The sequence below is a fragment of the Notolepis coatsorum genome (genome assembly GCF_963971535.1).
Source record: "Notolepis coatsorum genome assembly, contig: SCAFFOLD_205, whole genome shotgun sequence".
NCBI lineage: Eukaryota > Metazoa > Chordata > Actinopteri > Aulopiformes > Paralepididae > Notolepis > Notolepis coatsorum.
The window spans coordinates 418,098-438,218 of NW_028173343.1; the positions used below are offsets into that span (position 1 = coordinate 418,098).

The window sequence follows — 20,121 nt, forward strand, 5'->3', positions numbered from 1 at the left end:
AACATGTACTTGCTGTTTCTCTCTCTCTGAACATGTACTTGCTGTTTCTCTCTCTGAAGATGTACTTGCTGTATCTCTCCGAACATGTACTTGCTGTTTCTCTCTCTCTGAACATGTACTTGCTGTTTCTCACACTTTGAACATGTACTTGCTGTTTCTCTCTCTCTGAACATGTACTTGCTGTTTCTCTCTCTCTGAATATGTACTTGCTGTTTCTCTCTCTCTGAACATGTACTTGCTGTTTCTCTCTCTCTGAACATGTACTTGCTGTTTCTCACACTCTGAACATGTACTTGCTGTTTCTCACTCTGAACATGTACTTGCTGTTTCTCTCTCTGAACATGTACTTGCTGTTTCTCTCTCTCTGAACATGTACTTGCTGTTTCTCTGTCTGAACATGTACTTGCTGTTTCTCTCTCTCTGAACATGTACTTGCTGTTTCTCACACTCTGAACATGTACCTGCTGTTTCTCACTCTGAACATGTACTTGCTGTTTCTCTCTCTGAACATGTACTTGCTGTTTCTCTCTCTCTGAACATGTACTTGCTGTTTCTCTGTCTGAACATGTACTCGCTGTTTCTCTGTCTGAACATGTACTTGCTGTTTCTCACTCTCTGAACATGTACTTGCTGTTTCTCTCTCTCTGAACATGTACTTGCTGTTTCTCTCTCTGAACATGTACTTGCTGTTTCTCTGTCTGAACATGTACTTGCTGTTTCTCACACTCTGAACATGTACTTGCTGTTTCTCTCTCTCTCTCTGAACATGTACTTGCTGTTTCTCTCTCTCTGAACATGTACTTGCTGTTTCTCTCTCTGAACATGTACTTGCTGTTTGTCTCTCTGAACATGTACTTGCTGTTTCTTTCTCTCTGAACATGTACTTGCTGTTTCTCTCTCTCTGAACATGTACTTGCTGTATCTCTCTCTGAACATGTACTTGCTGTTTCTCTCTCTCTGAACATGTACTTGCTGTTTCTCTCTCTCTGAACATGTACTTGCTGTTTCTCACACTCTGAACATGTACTTGCTGTTTCTCACTCTGAACATGTACTTGCTGTTTCTCTCTCTGAACATGTACTTGCTGTTTCTCTCTCTCTGAACATGTACTTGCTGTTTCTCTCTCTCTGAACATGTACTTGCTGTTTCTCACACTCTGAACATGTACCTGCTGTTTCTCACTCTGAACATGTACTTGCTGTTTCTCTCTCTGAACATGTACTTGCTGTTTCTCTCTCTCTGAACATGTACTCGCTGTTTCTCTGTCTGAACATGTACTTGCTGTTTCTCACTCTCTGAACATGTACTTGCTGTTTCTCTCTCTGAACATGTACTTGCTGTTTCTCTCTCTCTGAACATGTACTTGCTGTTTCTCACACTTTGAACATGTACTTGCTGTTTCTCTCTCTCTGAACATGTACTTGCTGTTTCTCTCTCTCTGAATATGTACTTGCTGTTTCTCTCTCTCTGAACATGTACTTGCTGTTTCTCTCTCTCTGAACATGTACTTGCTGTTTCTCACACTCTGAACATGTACTTGCTGTTTCTCACTCTGAACATGTACTTGCTGTTTCTCTCTCTCTGAACATGTACTTGCTGTTTCTCTCTCTCTGAACATGTACTTGCTGTTTCTCTGTCTGAACATGTACTTGCTGTTTCTCTCTCTCTGAACATGTACTTGCTGTTTCTCACACTCTGAACATGTACCTGCTGTTTCTCACTCTGAACATGTACTTGCTGTTTCTCTCTCTGAACATGTACTTGCTGTTTCTCTCTCTCTGAACATGTACTTGCTGTTTCTCTGTCTGAACATGTACTTGCTTTTTCTCACTCTGAACATGTACTTGCTGTTTCACTCTCTGAACATGTACTTGCTGTTTCTCTCTCTCTGAACATGTACTTGCTGTTTCTCTGTCTGAACATGTACTTGCTGTTTCTCTCTCTGAACATGTACTTGCTGTTTCTCTGTCTGAACATGTACTTGCTGTTTCTCACACTCTGAACATGTACTTGCTGTTTCTCTCTCTGAACATGTACTTGCTGTTTCTCTGTCTGAACATGTACTTGCTGTTTCTCACACTCTGAACATGTACTTGCTGTTTCTCTCTCTCTCTGAACATGTACTTGCTGTTTCTCTCTCTCTGAACATGTACTTGCTGTTTCTCTCTCTGAACATGTACTTGCTGTTTGTCTCTCTGAACATGTACTTGCTGTTTCTTTCTCTCTGAACATGTACTTGCTGTTTCTCTCTCTCTGAACATGTACTTGCTGTTTCTCTCTCTCTGAACATGTACTTGCTGTTTCTTTCTCTCTGAACATGTACTTGCTTTTTCTCACTCTGAACATGTACTTGCTGTTTCTCTCTCTGAACATGTACTTGCTGTTTCTCTCTCTCTGAACATGTACTTGCTGTTTCTCTGTCTGAACATGTACTTGCTGTTTCTCTCTCTGAACATGTACTTGCTGTTTCTCTGTCTGAACATGTACTTGCTGTTTCTCACACTCTGAACATGTACTTGCTGTTTCTCTCTCTGAACATGTACTTGTTGTTTCTCTCTCTCTCTGAACATGTACTTGCTGTTTCTCTCTCTCTGAACACGTACTTGCTGTTTCTCTCTCTGAACATGTACTTGCTGTTTCTCTCTCTGAACATGTACTTGCTGTTTCTTTCTCTCTGAACATGTACTTGCTGTTTCTCTCTCTCTGAACATGTACTTGCTGTATCTCTCTCTGAACATGTACTTGCTGTTTCTCTCTCTCTCTGAACATGTACTTGCTGTTTCTCTCTCTGAACATGTACTTGCTGTTTCTCTCTCTGAACATGCACTTGCTGTTTCTCTCTCTGAACATGTACTTGCTGTTTCTCTCTCTGAACATGTACTTGCTGTTTCTTTCTCTCTGAACATGTACTTGCTGTTTCTCTCTCTCTGAACATGTACTTGCTGTATCTCTCTCTGAACATGTACTTGCTGTTTCTCTCTCTCTCTGAACATGTACTTGCTGTTTCTCTCTCTCTCTGAACATGTACTTGCTGTTTCTCTCTCTGAACATGCACTTGCTGTTTCTCTCTCTGAACATGTACTTGCTGTTTCTCTCTCTCTGAACATGTACTTGCTGTTTCTCTCTCTCTGAACATGTACTTGCTGTTTCTCACACTTTGAACATGTACTTGCTGTTTCTCTCTCTCTGAACATGTACTTGCTGTTTCTCTCTCTCTGAACATGTACTTGCTGTTTCTCTCTCTCTGAACATGTACTTGCTGTTTCTCTCTCTCTGAACATGTACTTGCTGTTTCTCTCTCTGAACATGTACTTGTTGTTTCTCTCTCTCTGAACATGTACTTGCTGTTTCTCTCTCTGAACATGTACTTGCTGTTTCTCACACTCTGAACATGTACTTGCTGTTTCTCTCTCTCTGAACATGTACTTGCTGTTTCTCTGTCTGAACATGTACTTGCTGTTTCTCTCTCTGAACATGTACTTGCTGTTTCTCTGTCTGAACATGTACTTGCTGTTTCTCACACTCTGAACATGTACTTGCTGTTTCTCTCTCTGAACATGTACTTGCTGTTTCTCTGTCTGAACATGTACTTGCTGTTTCTCACACTCTGAACATGTACTTGCTGTTTCTCTCTCTCTCTGAACATGTACTTGCTGTTTCTCTCTCTCTGAACATGTACTTGCTGTTTCTCTCTCTGAACATGTACTTGCTGTTTGTCTCTCTGAACATGTACTTGCTGTTTCTTTCTCTCTGAACATGTACTTGCTGTTTCTCTCTCTCTGAACATGTACTTGCTGTTTCTCTCTCTCTGAACATGTACTTGCTGTTTCTTTCTCTCTGAACATGTACTTGCTTTTTCTCACTCTGAACATGTACTTGCTGTTTCTCTCTCTGAACATGTACTTGCTGTTTCTCTCTCTCTGAACATGTACTTGCTGTTTCTCTGTCTGAACATGTACTTGCTGTTTCTCTCTCTGAACATGTACTTGCTGTTTCTCTGTCTGAACATGTACTTGCTGTTTCTCACACTCTGAACATGTACTTGCTGTTTCTCTCTCTGAACATGTACTTGTTGTTTCTCTCTCTCTCTGAACATGTACTTGCTGTTTCTCTCTCTCTGAACACGTACTTGCTGTTTCTTTCTCTGAACATGTACTTGCTGTTTCTCTCTCTGAACATGTACTTGCTGTTTCTTTCTCTCTGAACATGTACTTGCTGTTTCTCTCTCTCTGAACATGTACTTGCTGTATCTCTCTCTGAACATGTACTTGCTGTTTCTCTCTCTCTCTGAACATGTACTTGCTGTTTCTCTCTCTGAACATGTACTTGCTGTTTCTCTCTCTGAACATGCACTTGCTGTTTCTCTCTCTGAACATGTACTTGCTGTTTCTCTCTCTGAACATGTACTTGCTGTTTCTTTCTCTCTGAACATGTACTTGCTGTTTCTCTCTCTCTGAACATGTACTTGCTGTATCTCCCTCTGAACATGTACTTGCTGTTTCTCTCTCTCTGAATATGTACTTGCTGTTTCTCTCTCTCTGAACATGTACTTGCTGTTTCTCACACTTTGAACATGTACTTGCTGTTTCTCTCTCTCTGAACATGTACTTGCTGTTTCTCTCTCTCTGAACATGTACTTGCTGTTTCTCTCTCTCTGAACATGTACTTGCTGTTTCTCTCTCTCTGAACATGTACTTGCTGTTTCTCTCTCTGAACATGTACTTGTTGTTTCTCTCTCTCTGAACATGTACTTGCTGTTTCTCTCTCTGAACATGTACTTGCTGTTTCTCTCTCTCTGAACATGTACTTGCTGTTTCTCTCTCTCTGAACATGTACTTGCTGTTTCTCTCTCTCTGAACATGTACTTGCTGTTTCTCTCTCTGAACATGTACTTGCTGTTTCTCTCTCTGAACATGTACTTGCTGTTTCTCTCTCTCTGAACATGTACTTGCTGTTTCTCTCTCTCTCTGAACATGTACTTTCTGTTTCTCTCTCTGAACATGTACTTGTTGTTTCTCTCTCTCTGAACATGTACTTGTTGTTTCTCTCTCTGAACATGTACTTGTTGTTTCTCTCTCTCTGAACATGTACTTGCTGTTTCTCTCTCTGAACATGTGCTTGCTGTTTCTCTGTCTGAACATGTACTTGCTGTTTCTCACACTCTGAACATGTACTTGCTGTTTCTCACACTCTGAACATGTACTTGCTGTTTCTCTCTCTCTCTGAACATGTACTTGCTGTTTCTCACACTCTGAACATGTACTTGCTGTTTCTCTCTCTCTGAACATGTACTTGCTGTTTCTCTCTCTCTGAACATGTACTTGCTGTTTCTCTCTCTGAACATGTACTTGCTGTTTCACACTCTGAACATGTACTTGCTGTTTCTCTCTCTGAACATGTACTTGCTGTTTCTCTCTCTCTGAACATGTACTTGCTGTTTCTCACACTCTGAACATGTACTTGCTGTTTCTCACTCTCTGAACATGTACTTGCTGTTTCACACTCTGAACATGTACTTGCTGTTTCTCTCTCTCTCTGAACATGTACTTGCTGTTTCTCACTCTCTGAACATGTACTTGCTGTTTCTCTCTCTGAACATGTACTTGCTGTTTCTCACTCTGAACATGTACTTGCTGTTTCTCTCTCTCTGAACATGTACTTGCTGTTTCTCACTCTCTGAACATGTACTTGCTGTTTCTCTCTCTGAACATGTACTTGCTGTTTCTCTCTCTCTGAACATGTACTTGCTGTTTCTCTCTCTCTGAACATGTACTTGCTGTTTCTCTCTCTGAACATGTACTTGCTGTTTCTCTCTCTGAACATGTACTTGCTGTTTCTCTCTCTCTGAACATGTACTTGCTGTTTCTCTCTCTCTGAACATGTACTTGCTGTTTCTCACTCTCTCTCTCTCTGAACATGTACTTGCTGTGTCTCTCTCTGAACATGTACTTGCTGTTTATCTCACTCTGAACATGTACTTGCTGTTTCTCACTCTCTGAACATGTACTTGCTGTTTCACACTCTGAACATGTACTTGCTGTTTCTCTCTCTCTGAACATGTACTTGCTGTTTCTCACTCTCTGAACATGTACTTGCTGTTTCTCTCTCTCTGAACATGTACTTGCTGTTTCTCTCTCCCTGAACATGTACTTGCTGTTTCTCACTACTGAACATGTACTTGCTCTTTCTCTCTCTGAACATGTACTTGCTGTTTCTCACTCTCTGAACATGTACTTGCTGTTTCTCACTCTCTTAACATGTACTTGCTGTTTCTCTCTCTGAACATGTACTTGCTGTTTCTCTCTCTGAACATGTACTTGCTGTTTCTCTCTCTGAACATGTACTTGCTGTTTCTCTCTCTCTGAACATGTACTTGCTGTTTCTCTCTCTCTGAACATGTACTTGCTGTTTCTCACTCTCTCTCTCTGAACATGTACTTGCTGTTTCTCTCTCTCTGAACATGTACTTGCTGTTTCTCTCTCCCTGAACATGTACTTGCTGTTTCTCACTACTGAACATGTACTTGCTGTTTCTCTCTCTGAACATGTACTTGCTGTTTCTCTCTCTCTGAACATGTACTTGCTGTTTCTCACTACTAAACATGTACTTGCTGTTTCTCTCACTCTGAACATGTACTTGCTGTTTCTATCTCTCTCTGAACATGTACTTGCTGTGTCTCTCTCTGAACATGTACTTGCTGTTTATCTCACTCTGAACATGTACTTGCTGTTTCTCTCTCTCTGAACTTGTACTTGCTGTTTCACACTCTGAACATGTACTTGCTGTTTCTCTCTCGCTGAACATGTACTTGCTGTTTCTCTCTCTCTGAACATGTACTTGCTGTTTCACACTCTGAACATGTAATTGCTGTTTCTCTCTCTCTGAACATGTACTTGCTGGTTCACACCCTGCCTTCTCACAATATGTTGATTGACCTTGAAAAGGTGTCTCTCAAACACATACAGAGACACAGATAGATACCAATAGGGAATTGGAGATCTTGCCTAAAACATCACTGGCAGGGTGTAAAAAGTACCCAGAAATTATACTTAAGTGAAAGTATGGGTACCATCTCAAAATCGTACTCAAGTAAAAGTCAGAGTATCTGGCTAAAAACACACTTGAGTAAAAGTAAAAAAAAGTCTCTACTTTTAAATGTACTTAAGTACTAGAAAGTTAAAGTAAAAACTTTTTTCTGACTGTCTATTCTTCTGATAGCAGGTGTTTGATCAAAGATCCCCGCTTTCTAGTCTTGCACAAGGACCAATCAGCATGCAGGGCTGGTTAATTTTATATTGATGGAGATTTGATTGGCTGTTTTTAAATAAAGCGAGGCACCAGAATTAATAACGTTAACGTTAGTTCGGCCAGAGAAACAAATATACTAATTAAAATAGTTGGACCTGCGAGATTTGTACTTTGTACTTTGTAGGAGTAAAAAGTATGTTTTTTTTTCTCTGAAATGTAATTGAGTAAAAGTATAATGTATAGAAACCTAATACTACTTGAGTAAAATACAAATCCCCAAAAACAGTACTTAAGTATTGTAACAAAGTATAATTACTCAAGTACTTTACACCCCTGATCGCTGGTACATGAGATAACAAGACCTTCTGATAGCAGGTGGTGGTCATAAGAAATATAGAAAATATGAAAAATACTGCCAGAAAAGAATTATTGCTGCTTTAAGTTCTATCCTAAATGCAAGATATTGTTGCTAGTGCTATGTGGTCTCTTCTCAGTTGCCAGAAGGCTGAATGAAAGGATTGTTTGACAGACACAAGATGTGTCGTACAGTATGTGTTCAAGCAATTACATACACACACATACACATACATACACACACACATACACATACACATTCACGTACACATACACATACACATACACATACACATACACATACACACACACACACACACACACACACACATACACATACACATACATATACACACACACACATGCACATACACCTACACGCACACATACATGTACACATACACATACACGCACACACATACACGCACACACACACACGTACACCTACACGGCATGCACACATACACATACACGCACAGTCCATACACATACACATACACATACATATACACATACACACACATACACATACACACACACATACTCGCACATACATACACATACACATACACGCACTCACACCGAGCTACAGTATAAAGGAGCAAATGAAAATAGCTCCTCCACAATGCTGCTGGAGTTACGTAAGCAATTAACAGTCATTACGTGACCGAGCCACTGAAGCTTGAAGCATAATTACAATGACAGTATTGAAGGACTCGCTCAGGCAGTATCTCCCTCGCCTCCCACCACACTCCCACGAAGAGCTGTCTCTACGCCTGTACAGTATGCCTGTACGCCTGAACGCCTGTACGCCTCCCACCACACTCCCACGAAGAGCTGTCTCTACGCCTGTACGCCTGTACGTCACAGCCTGCAAAATAACTCTGCCCCCAGTGCCTTATGACCAGTGGTGGAAGAAGTAGCCCGTTCCTTTACTTAAGTAAAAGTAGAAATACCGAGATGAATGAGTACTCTGGTCAAAGTAAAAGTCCTCCATTCAAATTCTACTTAAGTAAAGGTAGAAAAGGTATTTGCAATTGAATGTACTTAAGTATCTAGAGTAAAAGTATGCATTCTACATGACGTTTGCTTGCTTGGGAGCGTTCAAACCTCCATCCACTGACCTCTATAGGGTTATGTTAAAGTGGTATGTGGTCCAGTTAGGCTGCTCTGATTAAAGGTGATGTTAAAGTGGTATGTGGTCCAGTTATGCTGCTCTGATTAAAGGTTGTGTTAAAGTGGTATGTGGTCCAGTTAGGCTGCTCTGATTAAAGGTGATGTTAAAGTGGTATGTGGTCCAGTTATGCTGCTCTGATTAAAGGTTATGTTAAAGTGGTATGTGGTCCAGTTAGGCTGCTCTGATTAAAGGTGATGTTAAAGTGGTATGTGGTCCAGTTATGCTGCTCTGATTAAAGGTTATGTTAAAGTGGTGTGTGGTCCAGTTATGCTGCTCTGATTAAAGGTGATGTTAAAGTGGTATGTGGTCCAGTTAGGCTGCTCTGATTAAAGGTGATGTTAAAGTGGTATGTGGTCCAGTTAGGCTGCTCTGATTAAAGGTGATGTTAAAGTGGTATGTGGTCCAGTTATGCTGCTCTGATTAAAGGTTGTGTTAAAGTGCATAATCTTCATACATTTTTGCCATGTTTTCTATGCAAAATCCTTTTCTTCAAAGTAACTAGTAACTGATGGGTTCAGATAAATGTAGTGGAGTAAAAGTACAAAGTTCCCTAAAATGTAAATACTCACGTAAAGTACAAGTCGCTCGAAATTGTACCTAAGTACAGTACTTGAGTTAAAATACTTCAACCACTGCTTTATGACTGTACCAAATCCAGACATCCACAAGCGAGTTAGTTTGAAAGAAAATGCAGTAATAACTTTGAATTGAGTGAATACAGAGTATCGCAAATAACCAAAGATCAAGCTCGTCTGGGCATTTATGAATTACTGCAGCGATGTACTCAGCTGATAGAGTTGTTCCCTTCCTGATGACTTGTCGTACAGAACTTGTAAGTCGCTTTGGATAAAAGCGTTCAGCTAAATGACTAAATGTAAATGTAATTACTGGATCCTGCAAACAAGTCACACAGTAGAACTAATATCATGCTTTTCCAGGGTTCTACCTACTCTGACACTGCACAGAAATATAGGCATTTTCTTTTGAAAGTGGTTACCAATGGTTACAGGCAGCCATAATGGAAGAAAGAGAACTACACACACATTCTGTGCAAGGCCTCTGTTCAATCAAATCAAGTCAAATATATTTGTAAAGCCCGCAATCCCAAGTTAATTAATGTCCCCATGGGCCGGACAAGTCTTCTTTCAACAAGTCAAGAAGAGACATTACAATAAATCAAGAACAAAAAAAAACACCATGAAATCCAAAATAAATGTAAAATAAATAAATACAACACTCCAAGACATACCCCACGCAAAGGTAAGGAAAAACTCTAGCAATAGAAAAAAAGCACCAGAGGCAATGTGGAGGAGAGAAACCTTAGAAGGGCCGTTCAAGGGGGGATCCCCCTTCTTAGATGTCGGTGATAATAGTGTTGCTATGGATGATCGATGGGTGGAGAATAAAACAGGCGAAATAGTTGGTATGTATAATACGTGTAATAAAACCCAAATACCGTAATTCCTCTAATAGTAACCGGGTCTCAAATACAAGCCGGGTCTCTATTAATGGCCGGGTGCGCTCTTGAGCTAAGCAATTATAAGCCGGCCTCCTAATACAAGCCGGGTTACTAATATACTGAGCTGCATACTGAGCTAGTTACTTGATTTCACTTTGAAAACATTGAAATGACCAGTGACCACCTGTAATTGCACTGTTTACTATTTCATACAGTACTTGGTTTCAATAAATGAACCCAGTACATTTTACTGGGTTCAAACTGACACAAAATGTTGATTTATTCATTATGATCCATTTGAAAATTTGAAATATAGGCCTCCCTCTTATACAGGCCTCCTCCTAATACAAGCCTGGTACCCGCTACAGTTGAAACAAATACAAGCCGGGGTTACTATTAGAGGAATTAGGTATGTACATGCACTAGCAACTGGGGTACATAAGATTTAAATAGAATAGAGCTAAGAACAACAACAACAAAAAAGAAAGCATAGGGAAACGAGCATATGAAAATAGGATAAAGGCTCTATTACTGCTAAAGCGCCTCCATAATCCAACAACCGCTACAGTGGAGCTGCTGCTCAGTGGCTCACAGTAGAGGACTGTGGTTGGACTGCCATGGCTAGCCTGACGCATCAGACCCAGGGAACTCTAAGCTCCAGCGCATTGCCTCCGCTCCTCCAACTCCCACCTCCTCACCGTCCCCCGCACCAGGCGTTCCACACTGGGAGACTGAGCCTTCTCCGTAGCTGCCCCCAGGCTGTGGAACTCCCTCTCCCCTTCCATCCGAGGCTCCGACACCATAGACCTCTTCAAGACCCATCTCAAAACACACCTGTTCGAACTTGCCTTCTCGCAACACGGCGCTGCTCCCAAGTAGCCCACCCCCTTCACCGCCCCCTCCACTCCCTTCCCCGTGTCACCTCACAGCGCTTTGTACCAGATCTCTACATTTTCATTTTTCAGATTATTCCAGATTGCTAAAGTACAGAATCTAAGCTTTCAAATGATGTGTCATATGTTGAAATCTGAGAATTTTTTTAACACGATGTGCTCAATTATAACTTGTAAACCTGGTTGTGTCCTAGAATACTTAAGGGGGTGAAAGCCCTCTCAAAGGAAGGCCACTTTTCACACTTCAGACAAAGTGAGCTGGGGCGTCAACAAACCCCCTCCAGCAACGCCCATCTCCTGCATAGCATTAACATAATTAAGTGCTGCCATGACATTTCTCTCTCCTCAGGACCCCTGTCTCCACCCATGCTGCTTTGACACCAGAATTTCCCAAAGGGGATTAATAAAGGATCATCTTATCTTAGTAGGTAACATCACAATAAAAAATAAACAATTTTAAGAAGATAAAATAAAAGTCAATTTCTACAGAGTGTATGGATGCAGGGTCCATGTGTGTGTGGACTCATATCCCTCCTAGCTACACATACACACAGTCCTCATATCCCTCCTAGCTACACATACACACAGTTATCATATCACTCCTAGCTACACATACACACAGTTATCATATCACTCCTAGCTACACATACACACAGTCCTCATACCCCTCCTAGCTACACATACACACAGTCCTCATATCCCTCCTAGCTACACATACACACAGTTATCATATCACTCCTAGCTACACATACACACATACCTCATATCCCTCCTAGCTACACATACACACAGTCCTCATATCACTCCTAGCTACACATACACACAGTTATCATATCACTCCTAGCTACACATACACACAGTTATCATATCCCTCCTAGCTACACATACACACAGTTATCATATCCCTCCTAGCTACACATACACACAGTCCTCATATCCCTCCTAGATACACATACACACAGTCCTCATATCCCTCCTAGCTACACATACACACAGTTATCATATCACTCCTAGCTACACATACACACAGTTATCATATCGCTCCTAGCTACACATACACACATACCTCATATCCCTCCTAGCTACACATACACACAGTCCTCATATCCCTCCTAGCTACACATACACACAGTTATCATATCACTCCTAGCTACACATACACACAGTTATCATATCACTCCTAGCTACACATACACACAGTTATCATATCACTCCTAGCTACACATACACACAGTTATCATATCACTCCTAGCTACACATACACACAGTTATCATATCACTCCTAGCTACACATACACACAGTTATCATATCACTCCTAGCTACACATACACACATACCTCATATCCCTCCTATAGCTACACATACACACAGACCTCATATCACTCCTAGCTACACATACACACAGTCCTCATATCCCTCCTAGCTACACATACACAGTTATCATATCACTCCTAGCTACACATACACACAGTTATCATATCCCTCCTAGCTAAACATACACACAGTTATCATATCCCTCCTAGCTACACATACACACAGTTATCATATCACTCCTAGCTACACATACACACAGTTATCATATCACTCCTAGCTACACATACACACAGACCTCATATCCCTCCTAGCTACACATACACACAGACCTCATATCCCTCCTAGCTACACATACACACAGTCCTCATATCCCTCCTAGTTACACATACACACAGTCCTCATATCCCTCCTAGTTACACATACACACAGTTATCATATCACTCCTAGCTACACATACACACAGTCCTCATATCCCTCCTAGCTACACATACACACAGTCCTCATATCACTCCTAGCTACACATACACACAGTTATCATATCACTCCTAGCTACACATACACACAGACCTCATATCCCTCCTAGTTACACATACACACAGTCCTCATATCCCTCCTAGTTACACATACACACTGTCCTCATATCCCTCCTAGTTACACATACACACTGTCCTCATATCCCTCCTAGTTACACATACACACTGTCCTCATATCCCTCCTAGTTACACATACACACTGTCCTCATATCCCTCCTAGTTACACATACACACAGTCCTCATATCCCTCCTAGTTACACATACACACTGTCCTCATATCCCTCCTAGTTACACATACACACAGTCCTCATATCCCTCCTAGTTACACATACACACAGTCCTCATATCCCTCCTAGTTACACATACACACTGTGCTCAGAAAAGTAAACAGGCTTGTATGCGTAAGAAAACCGTACCCGTGTGGCTGTTGTTTGCTTAGACGACGTGAATAAACAAAGGCTGCACAGACGCCTTGAAATTAAGTTATTAAACCTTTTTTAACTCTTTTTCGGTTCTAATTCATTAAAAGAGGTTACAGAATATATGGGGGGGAACAATAATATAATATTATGTATTCAATATGTTATGGGGAAATAATAAGAGTATATAGGTAGGGTAGATACTCGGTTCGTATGGCCCGGAAGAACATGTTTAAATAAATTGTAACCCTTTCCCTGCCACACTACCAAACGGTTAACCGTCTGTAGTGTGGTAGTGAAAGGTTAACCTTCTGTAGTGTGGTAGTGAAAGGGTTAAAGTTTGAGGTTGTGTGAGGGGTTATGGTTAGGGTCGGTGATAAGTTTAACAACTTTTAAGGTTAAAATTGCGTGAGTCAAAAACTCACAACCCCCGATAACACGCAGATGACCCCGTCCGATCTAGCAACGACCTGTAGATGTTTTGTACAGTGAATCACATCCAACTTTCTGCATAGGAGTGTGCTCTCGCACGCACACACACATGCACGCACGCACACACACACACACACACACACACACACACACACACACACACACACACACACACACACACACACACACACACACACACACACACACAAACCACTTTTACACACACTTTTACACACACACTTTCAAGAAGGAAAAAAAAATTCACTTAATAGTCAATAATCAATACTGCACTGAATGGTATAAAAAAAACGTTGCCAACCAACCTCTTTAATAGGATGTACTCCATCTCCATGGCAACGCATCAACTCACTGTACCACACCGTTACAGTCTGTACTACACTGTTACAGTAAGGCAAAGAAAATATCCCATCACGGAATCAAAACTCTCTCTCTATCTCTCTCTCTAAAATGCAAAGGCACGTTGCATGTTTTCCAGATCTCCCCTCTCTTTCTTTCTTTCTTTCTTTCTTTCTTTCTTTCTTCTTTCTTTCTTTCTTTCTTTCTTTCTTTTTTCTTTCTTTCTTTCTTTCTTTCTTTCTTTCTTTCTTTCTTTCTTTCTTTCTCTCTCTCTCTCTCTCTCACTCTCTCTCTCTCTCTCTCTCTCTCTCTCTCTCTCTCTCTCTCTCTCTCTCTCTCTCTCTCTCTCTCTCTCTCTCTCTCTCTCTCTCTCTCTCTCTCTCTCTCTCTCTCTCTCTCTCTCTCTCTCTCTCTCTCTCTCTCTCTCCTCTGTATACACAGGAATGCTTTGTTTGGAACAGAGATGAAAGGAACAAAAGATGCCATTGACAAAAACGACTCTGTGCCCTGTGTGTGTGTGTGTGTGTGTGTGTGTGTGTGTGTGTGTGTGTGTGTGTGTGTGTGTGTGTGTGTGTGTGTGTGTGTGTGTGTGTTGTGTGTGTGTGTGGTGTGTGTGTGTGTGTGTGTGTGTGTGTGTGTGTGTGTGTGTGGTGTGATTATAAGAGAGTGAGTGTGTGGTTATGTGTGTATTTGAGTGAGTGAGGAGTGAGTGAGTGAGTGAGTGAGTGAGTGAAGTGAGTGAGTGAGTGAGTGAGTGAGTGAGTGAGTGAGTGAGTGAGTGAGTGAGTGAGTGAGTGAGTGAGTGAGTGAGTGAGTGTGTGTGTGTGTGTGTGTGTGTGTGTGTGTGTGTGTGTGTGTGTGTGTGTGTGTGTGTGTGTGTGTGTGTGTGTGTGTGTGTGTGTGTGTGTGTGTGTGTGTGTGTGGGTGTGTATGTGTGTGTGAGATGAGTGAAAGGAGGAGCGAGAGAAAGGAAGAAAAGAGGAAGGGAGAGAAAAGGAGATCTGTGACAAAAGGACCTGTTAGTATTCTGGAGTGAAGAGTATCCCCCACCAGCTCTCTCTCTCCCTCCTCTCTCTCCTCTCTCTCTCTCTCTCTCTCTCTCTCTCTCTCTCTCTCTCTCTCTCTCTCTCTCTCTCTCTCTCTCTCTCTCTCTCTCTCTCTCTCTCTCTCTCTCTCTCTCTCTCTCTCTTCCTCCTCTGTGTGCCCCTCACTTTTCATTTCACTTGCTCCCCTCCATCCTTTTCTCTACTTTCCTCTTTCTTTCTCTCACACGCGCTCATGGATCAAACTCCTGTTGCTCTAGAAGACAATCAGAAAATAATATTACGTCATAACATGAGGCCCTAACTTATTACGTAAAGGTGTGCTTTTCGTTTTGAGAGAGATCATTGTTTACATTGCAGAGCCTGCTACTATAATATAATGATTTTAATTAGAGTCTATCTCATTTGTATCATAGATTCCAATAAAATTATTTTGAAGCACTGTAAAACAAACAGAAGCCCAGCAGATGCTTCTTTGATAGTAAATATATTTGTAAACAACATTTCTGGTCCTGCGATTGTAAACAGTAAAATAGAAACTTGTCAGTGACCCAAGGACCCATAGATTATTGTAATGTATATTTTATATACCATTGAACAACACTGAGCTGAAAACATATCCACCAAAAAACTACATACTGCACCTTTAGTATGTTATTAACTTGTTTAATCCATTGTTGGATATTATGGACGCTACTGGATTGCTGTTAGTGAGAATCACTCCAGAAAACTCACAAAAGCATCACATTAAAACAACTGCACATTATGCAGACTGACCAGTGTTCCTTAGTTGTTCACATTCTATGCTGTTATGGTCTGGAGTCATCCTTGAGCTTCACACAAGACCTTATGGTGAAAGTATTATTATCAATTATTTTATCCTTCCATAATGTAAAGGGTGATGACACTTGTAAAACACTTTAAACAAACCAAAACAATGCTGATTGAAAGCAATGATTTATTTTGCACATAATATCCCAAATTTATAAACGGTTTTAGACACGTGAGTTTGAATAGGTCCTCCGATGATGATGTCCTTGTGTTGTGTTAATTACACCTCAGTGAAATGATGGAGACGGAGAAGGAAAGAGCGACGGGTCATTAGCACAACACTGGGATTCAGTGTCCTCAGATGACATCACTGGATGACATATTCAAAGTCATTAACTTAAAATAAATAAATAAATAAATAAAGAAAAGACGATGGGAGATGGAAATTCTAAATCAACAGTTTTTGGATCTGTGTGAAATTGTGTGCATTATGAAATCAGCATTGTATTTTGGCAAAGTGCACATTTAAGTGTAACAGGTGGTCAGACAGTGCCTCGTTCCCCTCTAGTCAATAACAATAACAGGTCAACTGTGGGTAGTTTAGGACTGAATAACACCATCACTCACGCTTTACACTTTCAGTTCTGTGAGCCCAGTGACCCTCGCTGAATGATATTGATTTGATGATATTGATTATGAATGATATTGATTATGAATGATATTGATTATGAATGATATTCTCCTCATGTACTGTGGTGTTGGGAGTCATGTTATCTTATACTTGATCAAGAGTAGCACTGCTGTGAACCAGGAGTCCTTTTTGTTCTATACTGAGTTCTATATTCAGTGTGTAAAATTGACGTTTTGTAATATCTGAAATTCTGAAAGTTCTATTACAATCTGTGGCTAATATTTCTCTTCAGACCTGTTGTGACAGAAGTTGAACCTGTATAACACTCCAAAGGATTCTGTAACAAATAGGTTTTGGATAGGTCAACAAATAGGTTTTGGATAAGTCAACAAATACGTTTTGGATAGGTCAACAAATAGGTTTTGGATTAAAGACTTTGAAATCGAATAATGATCAGAACAAAATTGATTATGCAAAACGTTCTCAATTAAGATTCGTCGTCCACTTATAAATGAGCCACTGTATTTTCCACCTGCTACCAAATGTTATCTTAATGAAGAAATGCCATCATTTACTATTGGAGACCAACATTTTCTATATTAATATTATCTGCATGTCCCAGTTTGTATAGAAAACGAATCCTTACCTTCCAGTAGGGTCTGCACACTAATTGAGTCGTGCAGAAGAGCGTGCAGAAGAGAGTCCTCACTTACACATCAAGAGCCCCGTGCACATGTCGGTGTTGTTTTCATATGCATGCTCACGCAACCCACTTGTTGCATTCCAAACTCGGACACTAATTTGGAAGTAGAGTAGCTTCAGTAGCATGCGTTCCTCCACACTGAGACTGACACACCACTGAGGAGAATTATGAAGACAGTCATTGCACCGACTCCTTACTTAACCCAAAGCCCAGACCCCTGCCTGCAAATCTTTTCCCAAAGTGACAAGAGTTGGCTATATAAGAGGCATCCCCCCCCCCCCCTCTCTCTCTCTCTCTCTCTCTCTCTTCTCTCTCTCTCTCTCTCTCTCTCCTCTCTCTCTCTCTCTCTCTCTCTCTCTCTCTCTCTCTCTCTCTCTCTCTCTCTCTTCTCTCTCCCTCCTGAATCCTTGTCATGCGCAGGTCAGTAATTGCTGTATTAATTGATTGCTCTTCTCTCTCCCAGGGTCCAAGTTCAATCTTAGAGTTACATATTAGTCTATTTGCCATCCCATAGAGCCCCATTGTGAACCCGGAAATTTCGGAACCACCAAAGTTTTATGATGGATATGGATAGTACGGATCCCCAGCACTCAGAAACTGCCGGATGCTAAGTTGTAAATGTTGGGCAACTTTTTTATTTGCATAATTAGCCTACTTTTGCATAATCGCTAAATGGGCAAATCGCAGAAACTACTTGATCAATTTCAAAATGTTGGAGTTGTTTTGTGGGTTATTCGGGATACTGAATCCGTTTATGATACTTAAGAAAAAAAATTCAAAATTGCAATATTTACTGGAATTTACCAAATTTCTACTCATTTTGGTGCAATTTTTTATGAATTTTCTGTTTATAAATGTTTCAGAAGATGCGGAATTTATAGATCATTTTCATGGGATGTTCAATTGTAAACAGAATGATAATAATAATAATAATAACTTTAATTGTAGAGCGCCTAATGGGGTACTCTAGGCGCTTATGATTGGTTACTGGGGTAACTGCTGCAGCTCTGCCATGAGTCCACGTGGCAGCGGAGCAGTTTGCTGCCACAACTAGAAACTATTCTATTGTATTTTTGTATGTGACTGTTACCTTATAAAATGTCCTCAGAACCCCAGTTCCTAGCCTTGACTGAGTGTGCTAATCGTTAACGTAAAACTTCCAAGTGAGTAGTGGCTAATTTGCACCGTGATCTCATTCCTACTGTGGCAACGAGCAACTGCAGCTGCAGAAAATACAGACCCCCGATTTTCAAGGATTGTTGTTTCAATGCAAGTAGTTGAGAAAATACACAAAAATATACAAAAAACAGATACACAAACTGTGGTTTTATTACTATCCAATAACAAACACTGAATAATATAATCACAAGCTGTAGTAAGCTAGCTCTTAGGGGTAATGTTAGCCATCTGACGGTAACTAATGTTAATGCATAGCTAGTTCGTTTCAGGAAGACTTACAATCCAAAACAAGTAATTATCTACTACTATGTGTAGCCGGTACAACGCTGTACCTGCCAAACACTTCGACCATGCCTTGAGTGGGAGTCGACCGGGGCCAGCAACACAGACCGCTGTGCCAAGAAAGGATATCCTCTCTAAGCGCTCAGTCTGGATGCCTCAGGGGAGTGAGTTTTACTTCTATGTACCGTAGTCACACTATCGCGGTACATATCCGTTACATATGCAGTAGGAGGAAGCGCATATTGTTATGTTGTGGCCTATATGCTTGAGTAATGTAAATACCTTTCTTTTGTTATTTCTGTTTTATTAAGCTATGTTATTGTACTCACCTGAACACTGACTGGTCTAGGAGAACATGGAGATACCCTACCTGAACACTGACTGGTCTGGAGAGAACATGGAGATACCCACCTGAACACTGACTGGTCTAGGAGAACATGGAGATACCCCACCTGAACACTGACTGGTCTGGAGAGAACATGGAGATACCCCACCTGAACACTGACTGGTCTGGAGAGAATGTGGAGATACCCCACCTGGACACTGACTGGACAGAACATGGAGATACCACACCTGGACACTGACTGGAGAGAACATGGAGATACCCCACCTGAACACTGACTGGTCTAGGAGAACATGGAGATACCCCACCTGAACACTGACTGGTCTAGGAGAACATGGAGATACCCCACCTGAACACTGACTGATCTAGGAGAACATGGAGATACCCCACCTGAACACTGACTGGTCTGGAGAGAACATGGAGATACCCCACCTGAACACTGACTGGTCTAGGAGAACATGGAGATACCCCACCTGAACACTGACTGGAGAGAACGTGGAGATACCCCACCTGAACACTGACTGGAGAGAACATGGAGATACCCCACCTGAACACTGACTGGAGAGAACATGGAGATACCCCATCTGAACACTGACTGGAGAGAACATGGAGATACCCCATCTGGACACTGACTGGTCTAGGAGAACATGGAGATACCCCACCTGAACACTGACTGGTCTAGGAGAACATGGAGATACCCCACCTGAACACTGACTGGTCTAGGAGAACATGGAGATACCCCACCTGAACACTGACTGGAGAGAACATGGAGATACCCCACCTGAACACTGACTGGTCTAGGAGAACATGGAGATACCCCACCTGAACACTGACTGGTCTAGGAGAACATGGAGATACCCCACCTGAACACTGACTGGTCTAGGAGAACATGGAGATACCCCACCTGAACACTGACTGGTCTAGGAGAACATGGAGATACCCCACCTGAACACTGACTGGTCTAGGAGAACATGGAGATACC

The 20,121-nt window shown here is 41.3% G+C and overlaps 1 protein-coding gene across 1 annotated transcript in view; it reads right to left on the reverse strand.

The window, feature by feature from the left end:
- Positions 1 to 14,192, reverse strand: part of LOC311247805 (ATP-sensitive inward rectifier potassium channel 10-like) — a gene marked incomplete at both ends in the record, with an annotated part of 177,077 nt that extends 162,885 nt beyond the window's left edge. The window contains one exon of the mRNA XM_084338802.1: positions 14,154 to 14,192. Coding sequence (XP_084194928.1) covers positions 14,154 to 14,192 — 39 coding nt within the window. The remainder of the gene's footprint in view (positions 1 to 14,153) is intronic.
- Positions 14,193 to 20,121: the final 5,929 nt, after the last annotated feature.